The 21,225-nt window shown below is 43.5% G+C and overlaps 2 protein-coding genes across 3 annotated transcripts in view; both read left to right on the plus strand.

The window, feature by feature from the left end:
- The window catches only part of SLC19A2 (solute carrier family 19 member 2), a 12,645-nt gene extending 4,048 nt beyond the window's left edge, over nucleotides 1-8,597 (plus strand). The window contains exons 4-7 of the mRNA XM_035332099.1: nucleotides 2,148-2,370; nucleotides 5,940-6,132; nucleotides 6,994-7,135; nucleotides 7,357-8,597. Coding sequence (XP_035187990.1) covers nucleotides 2,148-2,370; nucleotides 5,940-6,132; nucleotides 6,994-7,135; nucleotides 7,357-7,482 — 684 coding nt within the window. The 3' untranslated portion in view covers nucleotides 7,483-8,597. The remainder of the gene's footprint in view (nucleotides 1-2,147; nucleotides 2,371-5,939; nucleotides 6,133-6,993; nucleotides 7,136-7,356) is intronic.
- A 2,254-nt stretch (nucleotides 8,598-10,851) lies between these two features.
- CCDC181 (coiled-coil domain containing 181) lies at nucleotides 10,852-21,168 on the plus strand. 2 transcript variants are annotated; one of them, XM_035314921.1, is made up of 6 exons: nucleotides 10,852-11,041; nucleotides 15,121-15,281; nucleotides 15,831-16,805; nucleotides 18,785-18,931; nucleotides 19,574-19,728; nucleotides 20,300-21,168. In XM_035314921.1, exons 2-6 carry the CDS (start codon nucleotides 15,144-15,146, stop codon nucleotides 20,460-20,462), a joined length of 1,578 nt encoding a protein of 525 aa, XP_035170812.1. In that variant the 5' UTR covers nucleotides 10,852-11,041; nucleotides 15,121-15,143; the 3' UTR covers nucleotides 20,463-21,168. The 2 variants fall into 2 exon arrangements, with proteins under 2 accessions (XP_035170812.1, XP_035170813.1); XM_035314922.1 differs by lacking the exon at nucleotides 10,852-11,041 and adding an exon at nucleotides 13,296-13,315.
- Nucleotides 21,169-21,225: the final 57 nt, after the last annotated feature.

The following is a 21,225-nucleotide window of genomic DNA, read 5'->3' on the forward strand; positions in this document are numbered from 1 at the left end:
TATATGGGAGTGGTCTTTGTTTTGCTTTGTCATCTGGTGGGAAGCAAGGAGAACGTGCCAGGGCAGAGTGGCACAGCAGCAGGGGGGTGCCTGAACACACGAGGCTGGTCCATGGGCCCTTCCTCTTGCTCCGTGGTGTCCCCAGGTACCAGCACCTGAAGGGTGCTTTCCTGCCCTGGTGCTGGTGCCAGGGAGGGAGCAGTGCAGCCACCCAAGAGCTAGCGTCTATGTGCTTCTGCAGACTTTCTGTTTTTAGGGCAGGAGTGGCTTTGCTGAGGCGATTAAAAGCAAAAAATGTCTTTAACTATGCGAACTTTTGTGCTGAAGGGTATTTGTTAATCACAGAGTGGCTCAGATTGGGAGGGACCTTAAAGATCCTCTAGTTCCAACCCCCCTGCCACCGTGCCAGTAACAGTGAAGGGATAAATGTCGCTTATCTTCCCCTTCTGTTTATCTTTCTCCCAGAGCAAGGGGCAAAGCTGCTTCAAAATTAATGCTGAAAGTTGGGGATGCAGGGGGAGGGAGGTACGTGTGCTTTGGTAACTAGCTGGTGGTGGTCATACCAGGTGCTGAAAGCTGAGAAACACTGGTGTCTGTCTGTAGCCTTAACCAAGGTAATGGCAACTGCATTTCGTGAACGTGCATTAGAGGCTGTACAAATAACTGAACTGAACCATGGCCAAGCGGTAGGAGGGCTGATGGGCCCTTCAGGCTTACCAGGCACCTGCTCGCATCGAGCTTGCTGAATCGGTGCTTGCAGCATATGTGACAGTTGCCTTCCCTGTTTGTCTGCACCTGAACTCGTGCTTCACGTGAAGCCTTCTGCGTGGGAGCTGTGTACTAACGCTGGCTTGCTGTGAGCTGACCTCTTTCCAAGTCATTCTGTTGGGCTTTGCAGAAATAGTATCTGCACGCGGAGAAGCATTTTGCCTCTGGCAAGGCACCAAAGGGACCGTGTGGTATTTAATAAAGGTACTCAGAAACTGGTGACACTTTTGAGGGTGGAGAAAAGGGAGTTGAGGATGGAGTTAGGCTGCGGTCTTTGTTAGGAGTTTGAGCAGCGATGCCTTAAAATAAATTTTATTGCTTGAGGAGAATATTCTTTCCAAGGCACAGGGTGAGTGATTCCCTGGGTCAAGGGCATGCTGCCAAGAGCACAGAGCTGCTGCTGATGGGGAAGCTGCTCCAAAACTGGCTGTGTGGTGGCTCAGTGTGCAGTAGCTCAGTCCTACATGTTATCCCGCTGGGATTTTAAGCTATAGATGCTGGGTGGGCTCAGGAGCTCTGTCAAGACCCACGTGAAGTAACTGCTGTTTGGACTTGCATGGGAAGGGTCTTGCTTGTCTGCACAGAGTGTGCACACAACAAACACAATTAGCAGCTCTGCCTACAAAGTGAAGGGCTCCCTGTTTCCTCTGCTGATCTGGTGTAAAGTGGTTAGGAACGTTAGTCTAACAGCTTGTATGTAAAAGGCAATTTTCATTTGTCACCATCCCTTCTTGCTAATACTTTCAAAATTTTTCAAACCATTTTGTGGGTCTGCCCCCCCCCTCTTTTGTGCTCTTTCTGGAAACATCTGGAAGAGAGACTCATTTCTGTCTCACTGAGTCATCAAAGCACTTGTATAAATGAGAGCTGCCATTTGTGACAGGGTCTGATGGAAGGAGCTTTCATTTCTCTGCAGATCCCCAGGCAATACCTCTCTAAGAGCCTTGGTGAACGTTAACAGGAATAGAGTAGTGGAACGCTCCTTTGAATAATTCATTCCTGAACGCTAGTGCTAGTGAAAATTGACTTATTTATGAGGGAGGAATACCCTCACCTGGTCACTTGCACGCTCTCCGTGCTAGCTAGTTTGGTTGGATTTGGATCAGGACTTAACAAATGAAATGTCAGTGATGCTTCTTCCTGTGATTTGAGTGACTGGCTTCCAAGCCCGTTTCTTCAGAATAAACATGGGCCTATGCCTCTTTGCTCTGGTACCTCTCATGGCACTTCTAACAACCAGCAGCTACTGCTCTGTGTGAGCGAGCTGGAGGTGGAGAGGGTGCTTGAGACCGACCCCTTCCTTTCTGTATTATGGAATGGTGTGTGGTATTTGTGAATGGAGACTAACATTTCTCTCCTCCTCCCTCCTCTTCATGCAGGAGCAGAAAGTAGACGTCGTGAAGGTGCTCAAGGATCTCTGGCGGGACTTCCTGCAGTGCTATTCCTCTTGGACCATGCTGTGCTGGTCGGTGTGGTGGGCACTGTCCACTTGTGGCTACTTCCAGGTCATCAACTACGTTCAGGGCCTGTGGGAGATGGTGCTGCCTTCTAACAGCACAGAAATCTACAACGGCGGCGTGGAGGCGGCCTCCACACTGCTAGGTAAGCTGCTGATGTAGCTCCTGCTCTGCTGGGAGAAATGCCCTGGGGCTCTCTGGGTCACCAGAGCATGACTTGGAAGTGTCTTAGGTTCCCCCACGCATGTAGGCAAGGGAATCTCTGCACTTGGGGTGAGTCTTCCATGACATGCATGGTGTGGCACTCAGAGTAGAGTTTGCTGTTGCGTGCAGCCTTGGTTCTTGTACTCCAGTGTGTAGGCGTTTAAAGGAACCTCCCAAGTCAGTTGTTCTGAATGATTTGTCAAAAGGCTTCAGCTGTGTGAACGACTCTTCTTGGCTGTCACTGTAGCTGCAGCCCTGAAACAGTTGGGGCTGTGCTTGTTTTAACCACTCAAAGCCAAGCTAAGGGTCCTGTGCATTCATTCATTGCTTTTTCTCCAGAAGCATAGGGAGCACATGAAAGTTTCCTGTGCATGCTCAAGCATGCGTGAGCCACTGTGGAGTCATTTCAGCAGTGTTAAGCAGAAAGGTTATTAAGATGAAAGAAGTCACTTGACTTGAAAGGGCCAGGTGGGTCCGTCAACAACAACAACAAATGTTTATTAAGTTGTTAATGCTGTTTCATTATCAGAACTAGGACAATACTTCTTTTAATATAGCTAACGTATCCTCGCAGAGGCTCTCTAGGTGTTGCTCTACTGTGTTTCTTTTCTTTGATGGGGTCATTGTTCCTCCATGTGCTGTGGACTTCACCTTCCTAGGGCAGAAGAAAACAAGGTATCCAAACAAGCAAGGCCTGGAACCTGTCTTTGGCATGCTCAGACCCCTCTTGGAGTTCAGTGGGAAGCTGAGACTGTTTTATAGCTCCAGAAGCTGCTTTAGAGCCTATTGTTAACTGGGTTTGAACCTGTCGCTACCTCTATTTAATGGTCAGATCCTTAAGAATCGTCATCTTTAGAGTGCACTTAAATAGCATGTGGTCATATGCTATCACAGTGTGATCTTGTGGCTCTTATTTCTTGTTTGATTCAGCTTCCCCTACCATCCTGTCTTGGCCACAGGAAGAAGAAGAATTTGTGTCAAGCAAAAGAAGACTCAAGTCAGTGTATGGGTGCAGAAGTCACAAGTCACTGCTACACGCAAGATGCTCTTACTTCAACTGGAGCATGCCCTGTAAAGCAGGGAATCTTCAGAGGGCAGCTGTCAGGTTCTGAGAAGTCTTTACCAAGCATGTGAATTTATTATGTTAAGGGGTTATAGCATGGCCAGATGTGGACAGATTGGGGGGAAAAAAAGTGAGGAAATATTTTTCAAATCTTATTATGAACATCTTTGATATCAAGGTCCTTTTCAAGTCCTGTGAACAGTGGTCCTATTGGAAGGAAAGATTGTTGGCACTTAACTCCAGCAAAATTATTTTTTTTCCCACAAAACAAATTTTGATTTTTTTCCTCTATTGTCTTTTCTGTAAATTGTTGAGTTATATTGGGTGAGGTCTTCTGAAAGCAAATTAGCTTCTGTCCTTGAGCTGCTCATAAGAAAATAAAAATCTTTCTGCTTGACAGATTCATTATTTGGAACAAAAGAAGTCTGAAGTAATCTCAACAAAAAGCCTTAAATATATAACAGGACTAGAAGTGATCTGTTGAGAATGAGCACCCAGTGAAGCCAACCTTTTCTTCCCATCCTTAAGTAAATTTAAGTTCTGCATTTGCTGTCATCTTACAGGCTCCCCTTTGCACCAAATCTGGTTTGAAATGCATTCTTTTTGAAGATGGATGACTACAGCTGCACTGAGATTTATTCAAGGAGTCCTCAGACTTGGAGAAGAACTCGAATACTCTTTACTTTTCTTACTTCACTGGAAATTCCTTTCCCAGTGCATCCCAGATCTCATCTGCCATTGTCCTTGCTCATGGTCATTCAGTGATCTGTTAGGAGCAATGTCTGGTAACGTGCATAAAAGATGCTGTTGCCATCCCTGCCTGTACCTGTGGTGTCTGGTGGAAGGGTTTGAGTAGAGCATGGTGACTCATGTGGCTGTCAGCTTCCTGTTCTGGGCAAGATAAATATTATTCTCCGTAGTGAGGTCAACTGACTGTGTGGCTGTATCCCTGCAGCTTCTTTGGACTGTGGCATTCCTTTATCAGACTGGGATGGGAAGCACTGAATCAGCTGTAGGTATCTAATTGCAGGACACAGATTATATGTTTTTGTAATTAGGTGTCGGGCTGGTGTAACATGGAGCCATATGGGGACTATGACTTGGAGTTGCCACTAAATCCCCAGCCTAAGATGTAGAATTCTCTCCCCAAGTTTCAGAATGTCTGAGACAGTAGAAAGAAGGCTCTAGGACCTAGCTTCTTTTTGTATCTCCGGGTTTTGCTACTAGAGGATCCAGGCTTCCAAAGATCACAAAATGTCAGTCTGATAATGTCACAGCAGGCACTGGGAAGAAGAGTTGAGGGGCAGGGACGGGGAATAAATTCTTTGTCCTTGGCACAGCTACCTGCACTGGTCTGCAAGGTTGTTGTGAGATCTGACAGGATCGCAGGCTGGTACACTGGTACACAAAAAGCTGTCGTGTGCTTGAAGGGTTTCTAAGAAATGAGGCTAGCCGACGGCTACAAAGCGTAAATGCTGCCGGGTGGCACTTCTGTACAGTGGTCAAATGCTGAATACAATCCTGTTTTTAAGAGATCTCCAGTGAACCTCCCTTTGTCAGCATGCTGTTTGCTGTATGCAGCAGCATCCTTATGCTCGTTGCTCTTTGGCTTGTTTGCAAAACAAAGCCTACTTTGAACAGGAATTTACCTGTAATATGTATTTTGGTTTCTCAGAAGTTAGAGCTGCAATAGTGCATGAAATGGACCTTGTCTTCTGCTTGAAACGTGCATGATAATTCATGCCTCTCATCTTGTGATCTGTCTTCTCTTCCCAGCCCCACCTTTCTAAAATCCAGGAGGAGCTACGAATCTGTTTTGATTGTAAAGGATTGTTCACGCACAGCTAGCAGTGAAAAAGTTTTATTTATTTTTTTTTACAGCCCCGGTAACTTTCAATGAAGTTTCATTCTGGTAGATGGGGGTTTGAACTCATGCTCTCACTGTTACAGCCCAGTGTGAAGATGGCAGTAAACACAGTTTTTCTTGCTTCCTGAGTTGAGAGCTCTTAACAGCTGCGTATTAAAGTAGATCGTGTCTTCTTGTTCACACCTGCAGTGAATGTAGACCCGAAAGCACCACAAAATCATTAACTGGATGCTTTTGTGAACCAGGGTTTGCATTTCTCTGCCTAGCTGACAACACCTCTACAGTCAGCAGGAGTGGTATGAGTCATGGGGCTATTGTGCTTATGAAGCTAGGGAGAAGATTTCAGGAGGGGTCACCACTGACCTATTTTTGTTGCTGTTGTTCCCGGAAATGTGAATGGGAACTTACAGCACGTTCCAGGTAAGGGGGAGGTCAGGAAGGAGAGCTGCCAAGGTGTGCACATTAGTATCTTTCACTTCGTTAATGATTCTCTAACAGAGGCCATAGAGCTCCTAATCTGCAGTGTCCAAATTACTTGAATCACAATAACTAACAGTTATGCTTTCTTTCCCCCTCACAGGAGCTGTTGCAGTGTTTGTTGTGGGCCATATAAAAACATCCTGGGCAATGTGGGGTGAAGTGGCACTTGCCCTCTTCTCCTTTCTTATTGCTGCTGCTGTATATATCATGGACACTGTTCACAACATCTGGGTGTGCTATGCATCGTATGTTGTCTTTAGAATTATCTACATGCTGCTAATCACAATAGCAACGTGAGTATTTTTTAATGTAAATGCTCTTGAGATTACAACTGTTGTGAAAGCTGGCCTGTTGTCCATGCAAGCAGGGTCTTACCCACCAGGAGTCTGGAAATCTGTTACAAGGGTTTGTGTTCTGACTCAGGTTGGAAACAGAGGCACGGAGATGTGTATTTGGCTGGCAGCCTGCCCAGGCTCGGAAGTCTTATGACGCTAATGTGACTATTTCTAAATATTAGATAGCGCTGCTTTTTTTCTTTGTAAACATGGCTGGATTGAAGCGTTAGCAGATAAGGAGAGGACAATGCTTTATCTACATTGTGGGGTCAATTTTTGCTAACTTGTATGGAGGAAAATGTCAATGTAACTCCTGTCTTTGAGAAGGAAAACACAGCTGTTGTTCAACCACATACCCAGTGCTACGTGACAGCCCAGGCACAATCTGAGGGGAGATGTTGAAGCTGGTAACTGCAAAGGGAGCATCAGAAGGATGCAGGAGGTTATGGACCACACTGCAGTAGGCTGATGTTCATAGATTGCCAACAGGTCTCTGAGGTTGGAGGGTGTTGCACCTTCTCTGGGTGGCAAGGGCGTTTGTAGCTGCATCAGATGGGGATGTTTCAATCTTACTGAAACCCAGAGACCTTCCCAAAATTTTGCAGCCTTTTAGATGTTTCTGCAGATCTTCTGCTAGTCTGTCATGATCTTATTTGGAGAAATACGCTGTCAGTGCAAAGTAACTTAGCTGTGGAACATACTGGACCAATCTCTGTAACTCCTTAGGTTGCACACTTGTCTTGTACAGAGATGTTCCTCGTATTCTTGTTCCCTGCTTCTTCCCCATCCTTACATTTTTGGTCAACCCTTTCTTTCCAGGTTCCAGATCGCTACAAATCTCAGTGTGGAGCGGTATGCCCTGGTGTTTGGGGTCAATACTTTCATTGCCTTAGCACTTCAGACTCTACTCACATTGATTGTTGTGGATGCCAGTGGGCTTGGGCTGGACATCTTCACCCAGGTATGATAACCTCCTTTAGCTTTACAGATGGGAGGGAGAAAGGTGAAACAGGCTGTAAAGCCTCTCAGCCACCAGTTTCTGGGTCAAGGGTTTGCCAACTAATGTTCACTAATTCCTGACACTTTAGAAGGGGGAAGGAAGCTCATTAATTAATTTTCTTATGTATTTGATAACTGTTTTGTTTAACTTTTGTTTAACTTTTTTCCTCACCTTCTGTGCAGTTCATGATTTACGCATCTTACTTTGCGGCTATCTCCCTGGTGTTCCTGGGCAGCGGCATATACAGTATTATTAGAGCTTACAGAAGACAAGAGCAGATGCCAAGCAGATCTCCTGAAAGCCATTAGTGCACCAATTGAAGACCTTCAGTGGCTACATATGAAGACAGAGGTCTGGTTTTTAATCTCTGCCTTTTCTTCCCAAGGCAGTCACCTTAATGGCACTTGATCCATATTTATACTATGTTAGTAGCACATTTTAGAAGGTAAATGTATTAGATCTTACGTAAGTAAGAACATATATCTTCTTTCTAAAATGCCTTTTGTTCTTCTGTTGCATATATGGGATGTGCAGCAAAGAACAGTAAGTTTTCTCAATAAATGAAAGCCTTGAGAGGCTTTAGTTTAAAGCCGTGCATCTGGAGACTGTCATTGAAAAGGCAGTTTTGATTGCCTGGTAAACAGCTACTCTCTTTGTCATTAAGATGCTGCTGTAGTGAGGACATTCTCATAGACCTCTTTGTAGAGAGACCTGGGCCTGGGAGAGGAGGTGGCCTTAGGTCAGTGCTCTGCAGCGTGGCTCTTGCCGTGCCTGCTCTGAGATGCTGGACACTCTGTTTTGAGGACTCGTACACTTATGTTTCTGCATATACACATGCTTCTTTTAGTTTAGTATTATTTCGGCAGCTTATCTGCTATCCCTGCTGTCAGAGCTTCACCACAGCTGATCATGCTACCTCCACAAAAATCTAACTGTCCTGGGGCAACTTGTGACAGCGCTGACTTGGCCGCTGGCGGCACTACTTGTCCTGTGAAGGTCTGCACCCAAGGGACTGTAAAGCTGGAGGGGAAGCCTAGAGGGAGTTCAAGTAGGCAGGATGCTGATCTGCAGAACAGTCAGGCATCCTTGCCTGTGTCCTCTAGGTCTGCAGATTCCTGCAGTTGCTAAGAGTCACTGACTCGTGTCACAGAAGCCTGGGCTACCTCAGTGGGTTGGTGGATGTGAGTGTAGCACCAAGAAGGAAGGTGACTTGCAGGATTTTAAGCTATTCTTTGTAACCTCAGAGAATCATGACTGCAGTGACTAGACACCTTCAGTTACTGTATTTAACAAAATGAACACCTGAGGCCTTGAAAAATGCTGATTGTTGATCTGTTGCTTCTTCCCTTTTTAAAATGCCTTTGTTTCTGGTGGGGTCTCTATCCACTAGTTCTACCTCTTCTTTCCACTTAAAAAAAAAAAAGTTTACGGGGAGAAGAGTTTTTATTTTCTTTTGTCTAGTCTGAGCAATTTGGGACTTGCCTCATATCTGTTTTTTTAAAATAGTTTATTCTTTCCAAATTGCTTCAGCACTGGGAAGGAGTTGCACAGAGCTGTCCTAGGCTTGGGCACGTGGGTACTCAGGCATCATGACTGACACAGCAACAGGTATCTGTAGTGCACTATGGTCATGGCCTATAAGCTGTCCCAGTTGCTGTGCAGGTTGTAGTTTTTAAGTGTATGGAAGAACTGGAAGGGAGAATGTGCTGTGCAGTGTGCTTCCTTTCCATGCCTTCTCATTGTGTGGTGGCTGGAGTTTATTCCAGTCAGCCTGAAGAAGCAGCTTCATTTCATTACTTGGTTTGTTTAATGCCATGGAGACATCACAGCTTTTCTCCCCTGGCTGGGACAGATGTGATCTTTCTCATAAACTCTGAGAGCCTCAGCCTTTATGACTCAAGGTGAATGACTAACGTGTTTGGGATGTGCTCTCTAGGGTCTATGGAGCTCTTTAAGGCTGGCTGCTCAGGGAAGTGCAATCCCCAAAGCTTCACTGTGTCAGCAGGCTGCCTTCTGAAGTGTCTTAGGGGCTCGGCTTTATTTATACTTACATGTGTAAACTTAACTGCCTTATCCTGAAATGGAAACTTGAAGCCAACCACATATATATTCTGTTCTTTACTGTATAAAAAATAATCTGAAGCTGTGAAATGCTAGCTGACGAGCTGTCCTGAGAAAGGGTAGTAAGGGCATACCTTGTCCTTTGGGTTCCTTGGCCTGATGGCAGCTGTGATGTGAGATGAGGCATGGATGCATGGCACTTGTATCAAGGGACAGAAAGAAGCAGCTCAATTTTAATTGCACTTCTCATGCAGAGAATAAATCTTTGAAGGGGAACAACCCAGTTAATTTTTAACTTCTATTTAAATAATTAATGAATTACAGCAATAACAACTTTTCTACCAAAGTCATGAAATTGTGACAGCTCTAACAGTGACATGCTACACTGTGTACATCTTCAGGCCTGTTAATGTATGGAAACTACACCTAGATGTTGTTCTTATGTTCTGCTGTGGCTGTCGTGATGAGGTGTCAGTAGAGCCTGACGGTATGTGGAATTACTGATGCCTATGAAATTCTGTAAGCATATTGATGTTATTGGTAGGACCCCTTCAGCTTGTTTCTAATTGAATAGCTATTTTTGTTAAATAAAAATATTTCAAGGTATGTGTGGCCAGTGTTTGTTTTGTCTTTTGATAACTTGCTAATCCACAACATTGCTGCTGCAGTTGACTATTGCAGGTTGTTTTGAGCATCTCTGTTACAAAGGGAAATATTGAGACAAACCAGGCACAGAGAACTAAGTCTTAAAGAAGATAGTGATTCAACGTTTTGTGTAATTTTGTGGAGCTCTGTGCAAGTGTCTTACCTTGAGGTTCCTTAATTGTCGATCAGTTCAGAAATTCCACTCTGTAGTTCCAGTGCAGACTGATGCAGTGGGGGAGAAGCTTACTCACTGGTGCAGGATAACCCTGATCAGGAAGCATCAGCATCACCGAGGGTGACTGTAAGGGAAAGCAGGTGCAGGTTTACCATACAGGAGAACCTTTCTATTCACATCTACCTAATTATGAAATAGAGGCCCTAAGGAAGAAACATTATACATTACCTATCCTGACATACCACACTTGACTGGTTTAGAAAGCTGTCCCTTCCTGTCTTGTGATTCTGGAAGAGATGGCTTGTACCTGCTAGCACAGGCTGGGCTGAAGGGAAACTGCTCTCTGAATATCTGCTGCCAGATTGTAGCCAGCAAGCCTTCTGTAGGGCTTGTTGGAAAATAGAAAATGGGTGGTTGGAGAGAATGGGTGTGTGCTAGGAAAAAATGCAGTCCTTGCAAGTGCTTCCTTGAGAGCCTTATCACTGAGGCAGGATGGATAGGATTGTCAGCATGTTAGGCTTATGAATTTCATTCATCAGCTTCCTCTGGGTAAGCACAGGAGTTAGCTGTAAAGGGATGCCAGCGTGAGCTTCTTGACTGTGCAAGGGATTAAAATCTATGCTTGCATACAGCAGGAGGGTAATTAGTAGCTCAGATAGTATAGCGTTACATTTCAAGGTGGATTCAAGCATTGCATGTCTCTGATGCTGGTGAAAGGTGCTGTGACAAGAATCCTGAAGCTGCTCTTGCCTGTGAGCAAAGCAGGTCCACGTGAACCGTGGCAATCCGCCTTGCTCCTCCCATTGCATACAGTGAGAGCTGAGAAGAGACGCCTAGCTACTGCCACGGAGCTGAATCCCTGCCTTGGTGGTACAGCACACGCTGCGGTTTGATAGAGACGAGCTAAATACCACACGGGGCTGGGGTGCCTCCCTGGGACACGGTGGCTGCTTCCCTGTTCCAGCTCGTGCCAGGTGCTGCTGGAGGTAAGTGTCAGCTCAGTCTGTGCATCCGGTGCCAGGCTTGCTAATGATGCTGGTGGTCCTTGGCACGGCTTCTGGACTTCGGGATCCTTGTCAGGGGGAGGAGAGGCTTGCTGTATCCATAAGGTAAGGCAGGGTGAGACCTGCTAGAGGGTGCTGTCTAGTGGGCAGCCCCCACTGCGGTGACCCTGTGCTAGCACTGACCCCGAGAGCCTGCCAAGGCATTGCAGGGTTTAACTCTACTGAGCTGTGTGTGTCTGTGTGTGTCAAACAGCCGGCTGTTCTGGCAGAGCTTTCAGGGGAAGGGGAGGGCTCCGCACAGATGTGATTACATTTTCTGCTTGATCAGTGTCACCGTAGCCAAGCACTTGGGAAGGAAAGAGGGACTTTCCTTATGGAAAGGGACAGGGGACTGGCAGCTCTGGACCCTATTCCTAGTGACTCTTGACAGTGTCAGCTGTTTCCTACAAACTATATAAAAGGTGTTACGGTGCTTGTTTAACAGCTCTCTGAAGGTGTTACGCAGCCTTTCTCTGTTCCCTAAAGGTGGCATCTGATGTATTAGTGACACAGAAAAAAGCAACCAACGTGTTGGGGCCTGTCCCTGAAGCACTGCATTGCTCGGCTATTGTTTTCATTGCATTTCTTCACAACCGTGTTGTGTAGCTCCCTCACAGAAAGGAACACCTGAAAACCTAAACTTAATGACATATGGGTTCACAAACATAAGCATGCGTTTAGATTGATCCAGAAATATCATTTTAAAATATCATTATTAAGGATTATAGCTTGATATTCTAGCAACTGGGTCTAATCCTTGTTTTACAATCACACTGATGTATAATTAGTGGAATAAAGCATCTCTTGTGAATGAAAGCGGTAGTGCTGGCTTATAAGATGAAAGATGGTCTTACGATAAAAGCAGAGCACAAAGAGAACCTAGAGGAATATCAAAGCTTTATTTTAGTCCGCTGTGAACTTGTCTAAGCCACCTGTCTGAAACGGGGAAAATTGAAACTGCAGAGTGTCATCTTCATGTACGAGATACCTACGTGACCCTGGGTGAGGGTCAGTGGTTGATGTTTTTCCAGGTACGGCAGGAACCATGTATATTTCAGGTAAATACCAGGAGCCCTTCTTACTTGCTGAAAACAATGTCAAAACCCATTTCTCTTCTTGCTGTATGTCATAGGACTAGAGGAAACCCCTGCACCAGAAGCCTTCAGAAACCTCCTGAGATCCACCTTGAGGTGGTTTAGCCCCCTGCTATGAGTGCAAGGGTAACTGTCCTCATGACCCATAGAGCTATCAATGCCCAGGCTAAATTTAGTCCTGGCTGTTTCCCGCCTGGATTTTATTTTATTTACATAAGCCTTTGGGACACAGGACATGTTGTCCCTGAGGTGTTTGGCTTTCTGTTGTACTTGTAGATTGTCATTTTCAGCTTGGTTAATGATGTTTGTGTGTGTTTTCGTTTTGTTTTCACAACCGGGGGCCCACCGCCATGTTGGGGATGTGGTGATGGGCACCACGTTGCTGCTGCCAGCCAGGACGCCTCCCTCCCCTCTGCCCACAGCCATCGTGCTGCTGCAGCCCTGTGGTGGCAGGAGGCCTGAGGGGGGCCGTACCCCTCAATGCCGTGCTGGGAGGTACCGTGCCACGCTGCACAAGCCAGGAAGGCAGGTGCCATTGCAAATTAAGCCAGCATGGAGCTTGTTTCAGTCAGTGCCTGCACCCACGACACGCAGCTCTGCTGTAGCACCTGCTGGCTCCTCCAGCCCAGAAGGTCATTTATTTGGGGTTGGCTTTTTTATTATTTTATATATATATATATATATATATATATATATGTGTGTGTGTATATAGATTTCCACTGCATTTTGAAGTTCTGCAAGTGATGAGTGATGTGATGCAGCAGGTCATCTCCCTCCACGTGTGGCGCTATTTTTACTAACAAAAGCTCCCATTTTTGACACCGGCAGCTCCCCCTCCGACCGTGCTGCTCGCTGGAAGCGGAGGCCATGAACAAAAATAAGTAACACCATGGCGACGGGGCGGCACCACACAGCGCGGGCGCGCGTCCGCCGCGGACTTTGGGCCTCGGGGGCTGCCGTCGGCGGGGAGCGGGGACCGTGCTGCTGCCATGGCAACGGCGCCGGGCGCTGCGCGGTGGCGGGGGGGTGTGGGCAGCTCATGGCGGCCGGGGCGGGCGGGCTCTTGGTGTCTCTAGGTCGCGGTGTAGAGGGGCTGCGAGGTTCTGCAGGAGTCAGGCGCAGGGTACAGTGCCCCTTCTGATCCCTTCCTCCCTAAAAAAGGAAAATAGGTGACGGGTGTTCCTTGAGAGGACAAGGGGTGATGGCTTTAAACTAAGAGAGAGGAGATTTAGATTAGACATCAGGAAGAAGCTCTTCACTGAGAGGGCGGTGAGGCCCTGGCACAGGCTGCCCAGAGAAGCTGTGGGTGCCCCATCCCTGGAGGTGCTCAAGGCCAGGCTGGATGGGGCTTTGGGCAACCTGGGCTGGTGGGAGGTGTCCCTGCCCATGGCAGGGGGTGGAACTGGGTGGGCTTTGAGGCCTCTTCCAACCCAAACCATTCTGTGACAACTTTAGATTTTCTAAATGCTTTTGGTCCCTAACGAACCTGAAGCACTTTAGTTTTTACTTCATAATTAAGAAGAGAACAGCAGCTGATTTGGGATCTTCTGAAGGAAACTGAAAATATCTTCTCAGCCACAACTATTTAATGCCATAGCAGAGACTGATATTATGCTTCTGCCCTTTACTATACCCATCATATAGAAGTTGAAATGTGTTCAGTATTTGTGTCAAGTGGCAGAGACAGACATGAATGTATTTTGCTAAAGGCACGATTCACCTTTGTAGCTTTTATAACTGTTCAACTGTAATTACAAAGAAGGAGGAATAGTTCTTTTGTGCTGAATATGCACTACAGTAAGGTAACCTCCATTAATAACCCAGTAACATGTCGCCACCCAAAGCAATGATGTTTGTGAAGGAAGGGGCATTTCCAAGTAAAAAGGTTTGTCTGTCATATGAGAAGAGGTGCATGTAAGACATGATGGAAGTAGATGTGTAGAAAGCCAAGTCAGCAGTCTGAACAAGCCTTGAAAACCTAAACTTGGAGAAACCTAGTGTGAATAAGTGATTCTCCTGGCAAGTGGTGGCTAGAAAGAAGTGAGAGAATCATAAAGTTGTCATACTCTGTTGACCAAAATGTGGTTCAAGCAAAAAGGAGCTTTTGTAAAGTTTGCATACAAAGAAATTTGCAATAAAAGTATCCAGCTTTATTATTTTATTGTAACTAAATTGTGACTAAATTTTGAGGTTTAAAAGAGCAATGCTCTGGTTAAGTGTGCAATACAGGGTTTTAAGAGACAGAGCTGGCATTTTTGTGAGTAACAGCTCAATAATGCTCATCAGAATTTAAAAGTGTGAAGGAATTTAAGTAGCAGCTGTTGGATGGAAGAGTCTTGATAAAACACATAACGAAATGCTTACAGATTGGGAAGTCCAGATGCAACCCTTATTGTCTGGAAAGGCAGGAAGGATCAAACAGCAGAACAGCTGTTTTGCTGTTCCAGGGCTATCTGGGGTCAGAGCTAATTCTTACAACCCTTGTTATGTTGCCATATGCTATCCTGTGCTCGTGTAGCGGTGTATTGTAAATGGTGCAGGTTTATCCTGTGAGAGAGAGACAGAAGCAGCAACTTACTGCAGACAGCAGTGGGTACAAAGAGGAAAGATTGTTTGACAGATCTCATCCTTATAGTGGCTTACCCTCAGTTTTGTGAGGAATTTGACTATAGCAAACCTGACTGACTGGTTATTGAGTATATTTTGTCTTGTTTTGACTCAGATCTTGCCCCGTTAACTAGAGCTGGAAAGGCCAAAACCACTGATGTTTAAAACCGTTAATGCTCCTTAGTTCTGAGGTTCTGTGGCACTATCTAATGTGGTTGTGTTGATTCTGCTCACAAGTTTGATGTGGCTGCCATGGGAGGTATCAACATTCTGTGCTCGTGTGTCAATGGAGTTTTAAAACGATTTTTCCTTCTTTCATAGTATTACTCTAAGGCACCACCAAAATGAGTGAAAATGAAGACCAAGGTGATCCAGCAAATTTGGGTGATATAACAGAAAGTGGAGAATATGAGGATGACTTTGAAAAAGACCTTGAATGGCTAATTAATGAAGAGGAAAAAGAAAACCTTGGTGAATTAGAGGTATTTGTTGAATTATTTGCTAGTTTTCTTATTTAGAAGGACAAAAGAGTAATATTTGGAATCCTAAGCACAAAATTCAGTATGGCTTGAGATGTGTAGGTACATTTGCTGGATTTTGAGAAGGAATGTTATTTGGAACTATAGTGAAAAATAATTCAATGAACTTTTCAGTCTCCTAACAGAAAAACGGAAAATTCAGTGTTCATTGAAAATAATACGTTCAGTACAAAGTACTTCTGCCTCCAGTGCAGGTTCCTTTAAGTATTTGTGCAACACATTGTTCTGTTTTCACATTGTCACTGATTGCATTACTGCTCTAGCCATGGTTGGTTAAACTTTGTATAGATGTTAACATGGAGAAACTGTAGCAGAGATGTTAGTGCCAAAAAAGCTATTTGTTACGACATTCTCTATTTGACAGCCTGTTTTAAAAAATAGTGTAGTCAGTACTGCTTTTCTCTCTTGCTGTTCCTTTTCTCTTTCTCTGATACTGTTCTTTGTTGGGAAAACAGTTTGAGATAAGATTTTTATTATTATTATTATTTTCAGAATCCTGAAAGAAATGAAGGACATATTGAAGGAACAATTGTTAAAGTTGTGGAGACCTTTGAGGAAGACAGTGAAGAAATGGAAGAAAATCCAGATCAGCTTTTAGAAGCAGGCATAGATGTGAAAGTGAAACCCCACAATGAAGAAAGTTTCGTATCTGGGTCTGACATAAAACAGGGGGATCATCTATCTGATACGGATAGTGAATGCTCAATCCAGGAATCCAAGCTAGAAAACCAGCAGCAACTGGATGAGGAAGAGGATGAAGAAATAAAGCGTTACATCTTGGAGAAGATTGAAGAAGCCAACAAGCTGCTGGAGAATCAGGCTCCTGTGGATGAGAATAGAGAACGGAAGTTAAAATTTAAGGATACGTTGGTGGATCTTGAAGTTCCTCCTCCAGAAGATGCTGAAGTTTGTAAAACAGACCTTGCAAGAGAAGATGATGTCTCAAATAGGCTATCTCGGTTACATATTTCTAATGAAATGGGGCAGGAAAGCCCATCATTTTCACCACATGCTGGCAAGAGTGAGGAACAGAAGGATGGTAAAATCCTAGTGGAAAAAGATGGGAAGTTTGAACTTCTAAGTTTACGTGATATTGAAAGCCAGGGCTTTTTGCCCCCAATAAGTGTTTCTTTCACTGATATTGAAACTCAGCGTACATCTCCAAAATCACACCCCAGTTCTTCTGGTGCTGTCTCTCGAATGAAGGAAGTACCTCCTGTAAGACCAGGTGTACGTTCTTTGTCTCCTGCTGGAGAAGAGTGTGTGTATTTCCCTAAGCCCCCATCTAACCCTAAGTATCGTCCAAACTCTGCAATCAATACTGCAAGAGGTCTGGGAAAACGGAAGACTCCGCCGAGAGCACAGTCTGCAAATGTGCCCGTGAGAAGTTCCACTTACTGTCTTTCTCCCAGACAAAAAGAACTGCGGAAGCAGCTAGAACAAAGGAAGGAAAAAATGAGGAAAGAGGTAAAGATACAGAGGCAGCGAGCAGGTCACAGTGACCATCACATTCCTCCGTTTCACAAAGGCCACATGTTCAGGGCATTTACTCTGTTCTTCCATGATAAAAGAGGCAGTAATAGTAACAGTAATTCTCAGAATCTCTCAAAACTCCTTTCATTAAAAAAAAATAAAAATGAGTGGTATAGGACCATCCTTTGCTCACAGCAGAAATTAAGTATTTAATACATTCTTCATCAATAAGCCTTTTTTTTTGCTTTATTCTATTTACATCTTTTGCTTATTGACTCCCTGTAAATTCCATTACAGGCCCACTCTTTACTGGAACATTGTACACAGTATTACATCTACATTGCAGTGTGGTCTGTGGAGAAAACTAACATAAACCACAGCAATGCAGGTGCACGTTTGGGTGCTGATGAAATTTTTAATAGGCAATTATCAGATGGGAGACTGTTTAGTCATAAAATAAGATTTTACAGAGGAGAGTGACTGAGATCTATGAACAAAGGAGTACATGTCTTTGAAATGGAAGGAAGACTTCAAAATGGGCATGCCTTGTTGGTTACGGGTCAAGAACAAGTCCAGAGGAGGGCCACTAAGATGATCTTTAAGGTCCTTTCCAAACCAAACTATCCTGTGATAATAATGATCACATCAGGAAACTATTTATAAATATTCATTGAGGACAGAATAGGCGGTTTGGATTCTAACCAAACTGTTCACACTTCTCTAGGGTTCTAGTCAAGCGCTTTAAATGGTCATTGTCTGAATAAAAAGAACATGGAAGCATCTATAATTTTTTTTTTTTGTGCCGTGATGTTCTAAGGAAGCTGGAAATAGTTCTGGCCTGCTTTGTATGAAAAGTTTGCTGATGTCAGTGATGAGGGGCATGAAATGTGGAGGATTACTGATGTGCTTTATTTGTACACTCAAGTCTAGATCTCTTGACAGCACACTTCACACATTTAAAACCATTAGTGTGGTGGAGGCAACCTTCTGTTACTAGGCTAACGTAATCTGCACTAACTTAATTGGAAGTGAAGAATGTAGTACTGTATTTCTTCATACGTGAAGGTGAACTAACAATGTGGGTTTCACAGGCATAAAACATTTCTTGACATTATTTGAATCCATCTGCCTCATTTTGGTGCTTTTTTTTTCATTTCAGTATTTTGGTGCTTTTTTTTCCATTTCAGTAAAGTAGAAATTGTAAGTTTGTAGGATGCTGTCTGCAAGTTGTGTGAGTGGGAGGAATATCATTTATTCGCAGGAAGAGTAGATTTTTGAAATGAATGAGGATTATAGCTTTTGTTTCAGATAATTAAAACCTGATAAACTGTTGTCCTCAGTTTTCTGAAGTATTGTTTGAAACCATTTCTGCTATTTATAGATACTTGTTAGCTAAAACGTGATTAATTACAAGTGTTTTCAATTTTGTAAAAATCATTTTTTTAACTTGAGAAAAGTGTTAAGCTATTAATAATTCCGTGGATAAATGCATTTCAACTTCATGTCCAGAAAAAAAAAATCTGTATTAATAAGGTAGTGCCAGCAGTCCATGAGCAGTTAAATATCCTTTAGGGTTTATTGGTCTATCAAGCCTGAGGGTTTCTTTAATATTTAAAATGCATCAATTAGCTCTGATTGGCTTCAAATCAGTTTAATTGGGCAGATGTCATTTTGGCCAAACCTGCAGATAACCTGTTGCTACTGAAATGCCCATGAGTTGGGATGTATCATGGAAACAGAGGTAATCACAAAAAACAGGTAAATGTACCATGCACTGGGGAAATGCTCAGACTAGTTTCTTCCTAAAAACAGTACCAGCTTGCTGCAGTCTGAGTATTCCTGTTGCATTGGTGTTTTTGTGTCGGATAAATTCAAATGGCTCATATATTATCCATTTTGACAATGAAGCCATTGCAGATAAAGACAATTATCTTAATGAGCAAGATTTTTATTCACTCTTAATCTCATACAAGGAAGAAGAAAGGAAAAAAGAACAAGAAGAACAGAAGAGAAGAGAGAATGAGATGGTATTTCGAGCCTGGTTACAGAAGAAGAAAGAACAAGTGCAAGAAGAAAAAAGAATTCGTCGTGCAAAGGAACTGGAAAACTTGAACAGCAAAGTAAGATCACCCTAATGTGAGACTGGGAGTCATACTGCTCTGGTTAAACAGGAAAACCAAATTCTAAGCCCCTGTTCTTAGCCAAGCATATGAAAATTCATAGTGATAGGAAATGTTTTTGTCATATTGTTTCAGTGAAGAGCTAGATTGACTTGCATGTTCAGGACGGTTCTGCCTGGCAGGCTGGCTTGTGCTGTACAAGCTCCATGTGTGACCTTAACAGCTATAAAATCACAGGAGGTGATGCCCTTTTTTAGCAGGTGAATGACTCTACCGAGCCCTGCAGTGAACATGCCAGAAAACCCTTTGAAATATATTCCTTACCATCAGAACTTGCTGGCCAGCAGTTAATGCATGTGACATGACCAACAATGATGATTCAGATACTCTGAAGTCCCTGTCTTGCAGCAACAGGCTTAAAAAACTATTTTATTTTATTTTATTTTTAAAAAAAACATACTGCTTTGAATGCTTGCTCATCTGTGTATTCCATGACAGATTAGCATATGGGTGTTTGCTTATAAAATACATTTCCCTAAAGTGGATGGGAAACGCCAGTGGAGTTGAAAAATCATAATAAAATGATTAATATAAAGGTAAATTAATGATAAGCCTCATCTATATATGTCTTTATTTAAATAGGACAGGAGTAGGAATCCAGAAGAAGCCTTCAAGTTATGGCTTAAAAAAAAGCACCAAGAACACATGAAAGAAAAACAGATAGAAATTTTGAGACGGCAGGCAGAGGGAATTGCCTTTTTCCCAAGAACAGAGGAATGCAACAGAGCTTTCAAAGAGTGAGTAGAAACATTCCTAGGGAACCCATTTTGAGATTTTTGTAGTGTATCAACTTAGACTGTCATTTTATAGTGTGTCTTGAATGCTGAAGTCTTTTTTTGAGCGAATATGCCCTCATTAGCTTATACTGTAGGAAAAACACATCAGTTCTTTGATGTTGTTTGTTCATTGTTGTGAAATTATTTGTCAGAGCCTGACATGAACTAGTGGATTGCTTCTGCTGAAAAAGAGAGGTCCTTTTCCCCTAACCCTTTTTGCCTGTTTTAAAGCAGTCTTGTGCCAATTTAGTCTATTAAACGGGCAGAAAGTTAATCTAAGAAAAAGTTTTTTTTCTCGAGTCTGCAAGTTGAATCAGCTCAACAAAAGGAGGTGGGGAATGTGGATGCAGAACCAGGAGTGCTGGGATAGAAAAGCAGTACCTCTCATGTTTGGGAATGGTGGGCTTTTAGTTGGCCCTAACATGTTTATCCTGCAGCACCAGGTGACTCTAGTTACATGGGGTCCAGCCTCCTTTGAATGGATGAAATAAAAGTTTCAGTTGTTACCTGTCAGTCCTGTTTCTCTCCACAGATGGCTAAAAAGAAAGAGAGAAGAAAAACGAGCAGAAGAACTGGCTGCTAAAGAGCGAGCGAGGGAGCTTAGATTAGAAGCCCGAAGAGCAAAACAGATGCAGAACATCCACTGCATTAGTTCAGAGCCTCAATCCTTTCGCTTCAGAGACCATTACAGTTGAAAATTTAGAGGTAACTACAGAGTTCTTGGGGGCAACCCTCTTAACTTTTAAGGCTCTTTACAGCTACTGACTTTGTGGTGTTTTTAAAGCTTTCAAGTGAGTTTAACGATTCCCTTCATTGACAATGGTTTTGCTATTTATTTGTAATGAATTTTGTTGAAAAGCCTGCTTTTATGTACAACTCAGGGATCTTCTTGGTTTGACCAAATCTAAATGAGAGAGAAATCTGTTTGCAAGGGTGGCAAATACATACTCCCCTTTAAAAGGCACTTTATTACTCAACTCCACCATGAATTCCCAGATGCAGGCTATTATGTAAAACAGTGAATTTTTGCTGGATTAATATTGCTGTTTGCTGCTTGTGATGATGCCTGTACAACTTGTTGTGTTGTTGGAAAATGCTACTTCTTGAATCTTTGAGTTACTGCTTTCTATTGGCTTGTGGACCAGCTGTTCTGGCTAGACCAGAGGACGCTTTTGTTTCAGAGGAAGTGGTGATTGAAGGCTAACATGTATGTGAACTTGCATCTGTTTTTCAGAATCTTAATTCTTTGAGCCAGACTGATGCATACATATTCAGTAGTTTTATACTCCATGAAATTAAATATAATGTGAATTATGATCTTTACCAATATCAAGGAAGCTGGATTCCTTGTGTACATTTCCATGTTTGCTAAACTTATTGAAATAAACTGTGTCACCTTGATGCTGTGTACTTCTGATACAAGAGACTATGCTGAGGTGACTGAAATCAAAGGAATGC

The sequence above is a fragment of the Oxyura jamaicensis genome, chromosome 1 (genome assembly GCF_011077185.1).
Source record: "Oxyura jamaicensis isolate SHBP4307 breed ruddy duck chromosome 1, BPBGC_Ojam_1.0, whole genome shotgun sequence".
Classification (NCBI taxonomy): domain Eukaryota; kingdom Metazoa; phylum Chordata; class Aves; order Anseriformes; family Anatidae; genus Oxyura; species Oxyura jamaicensis.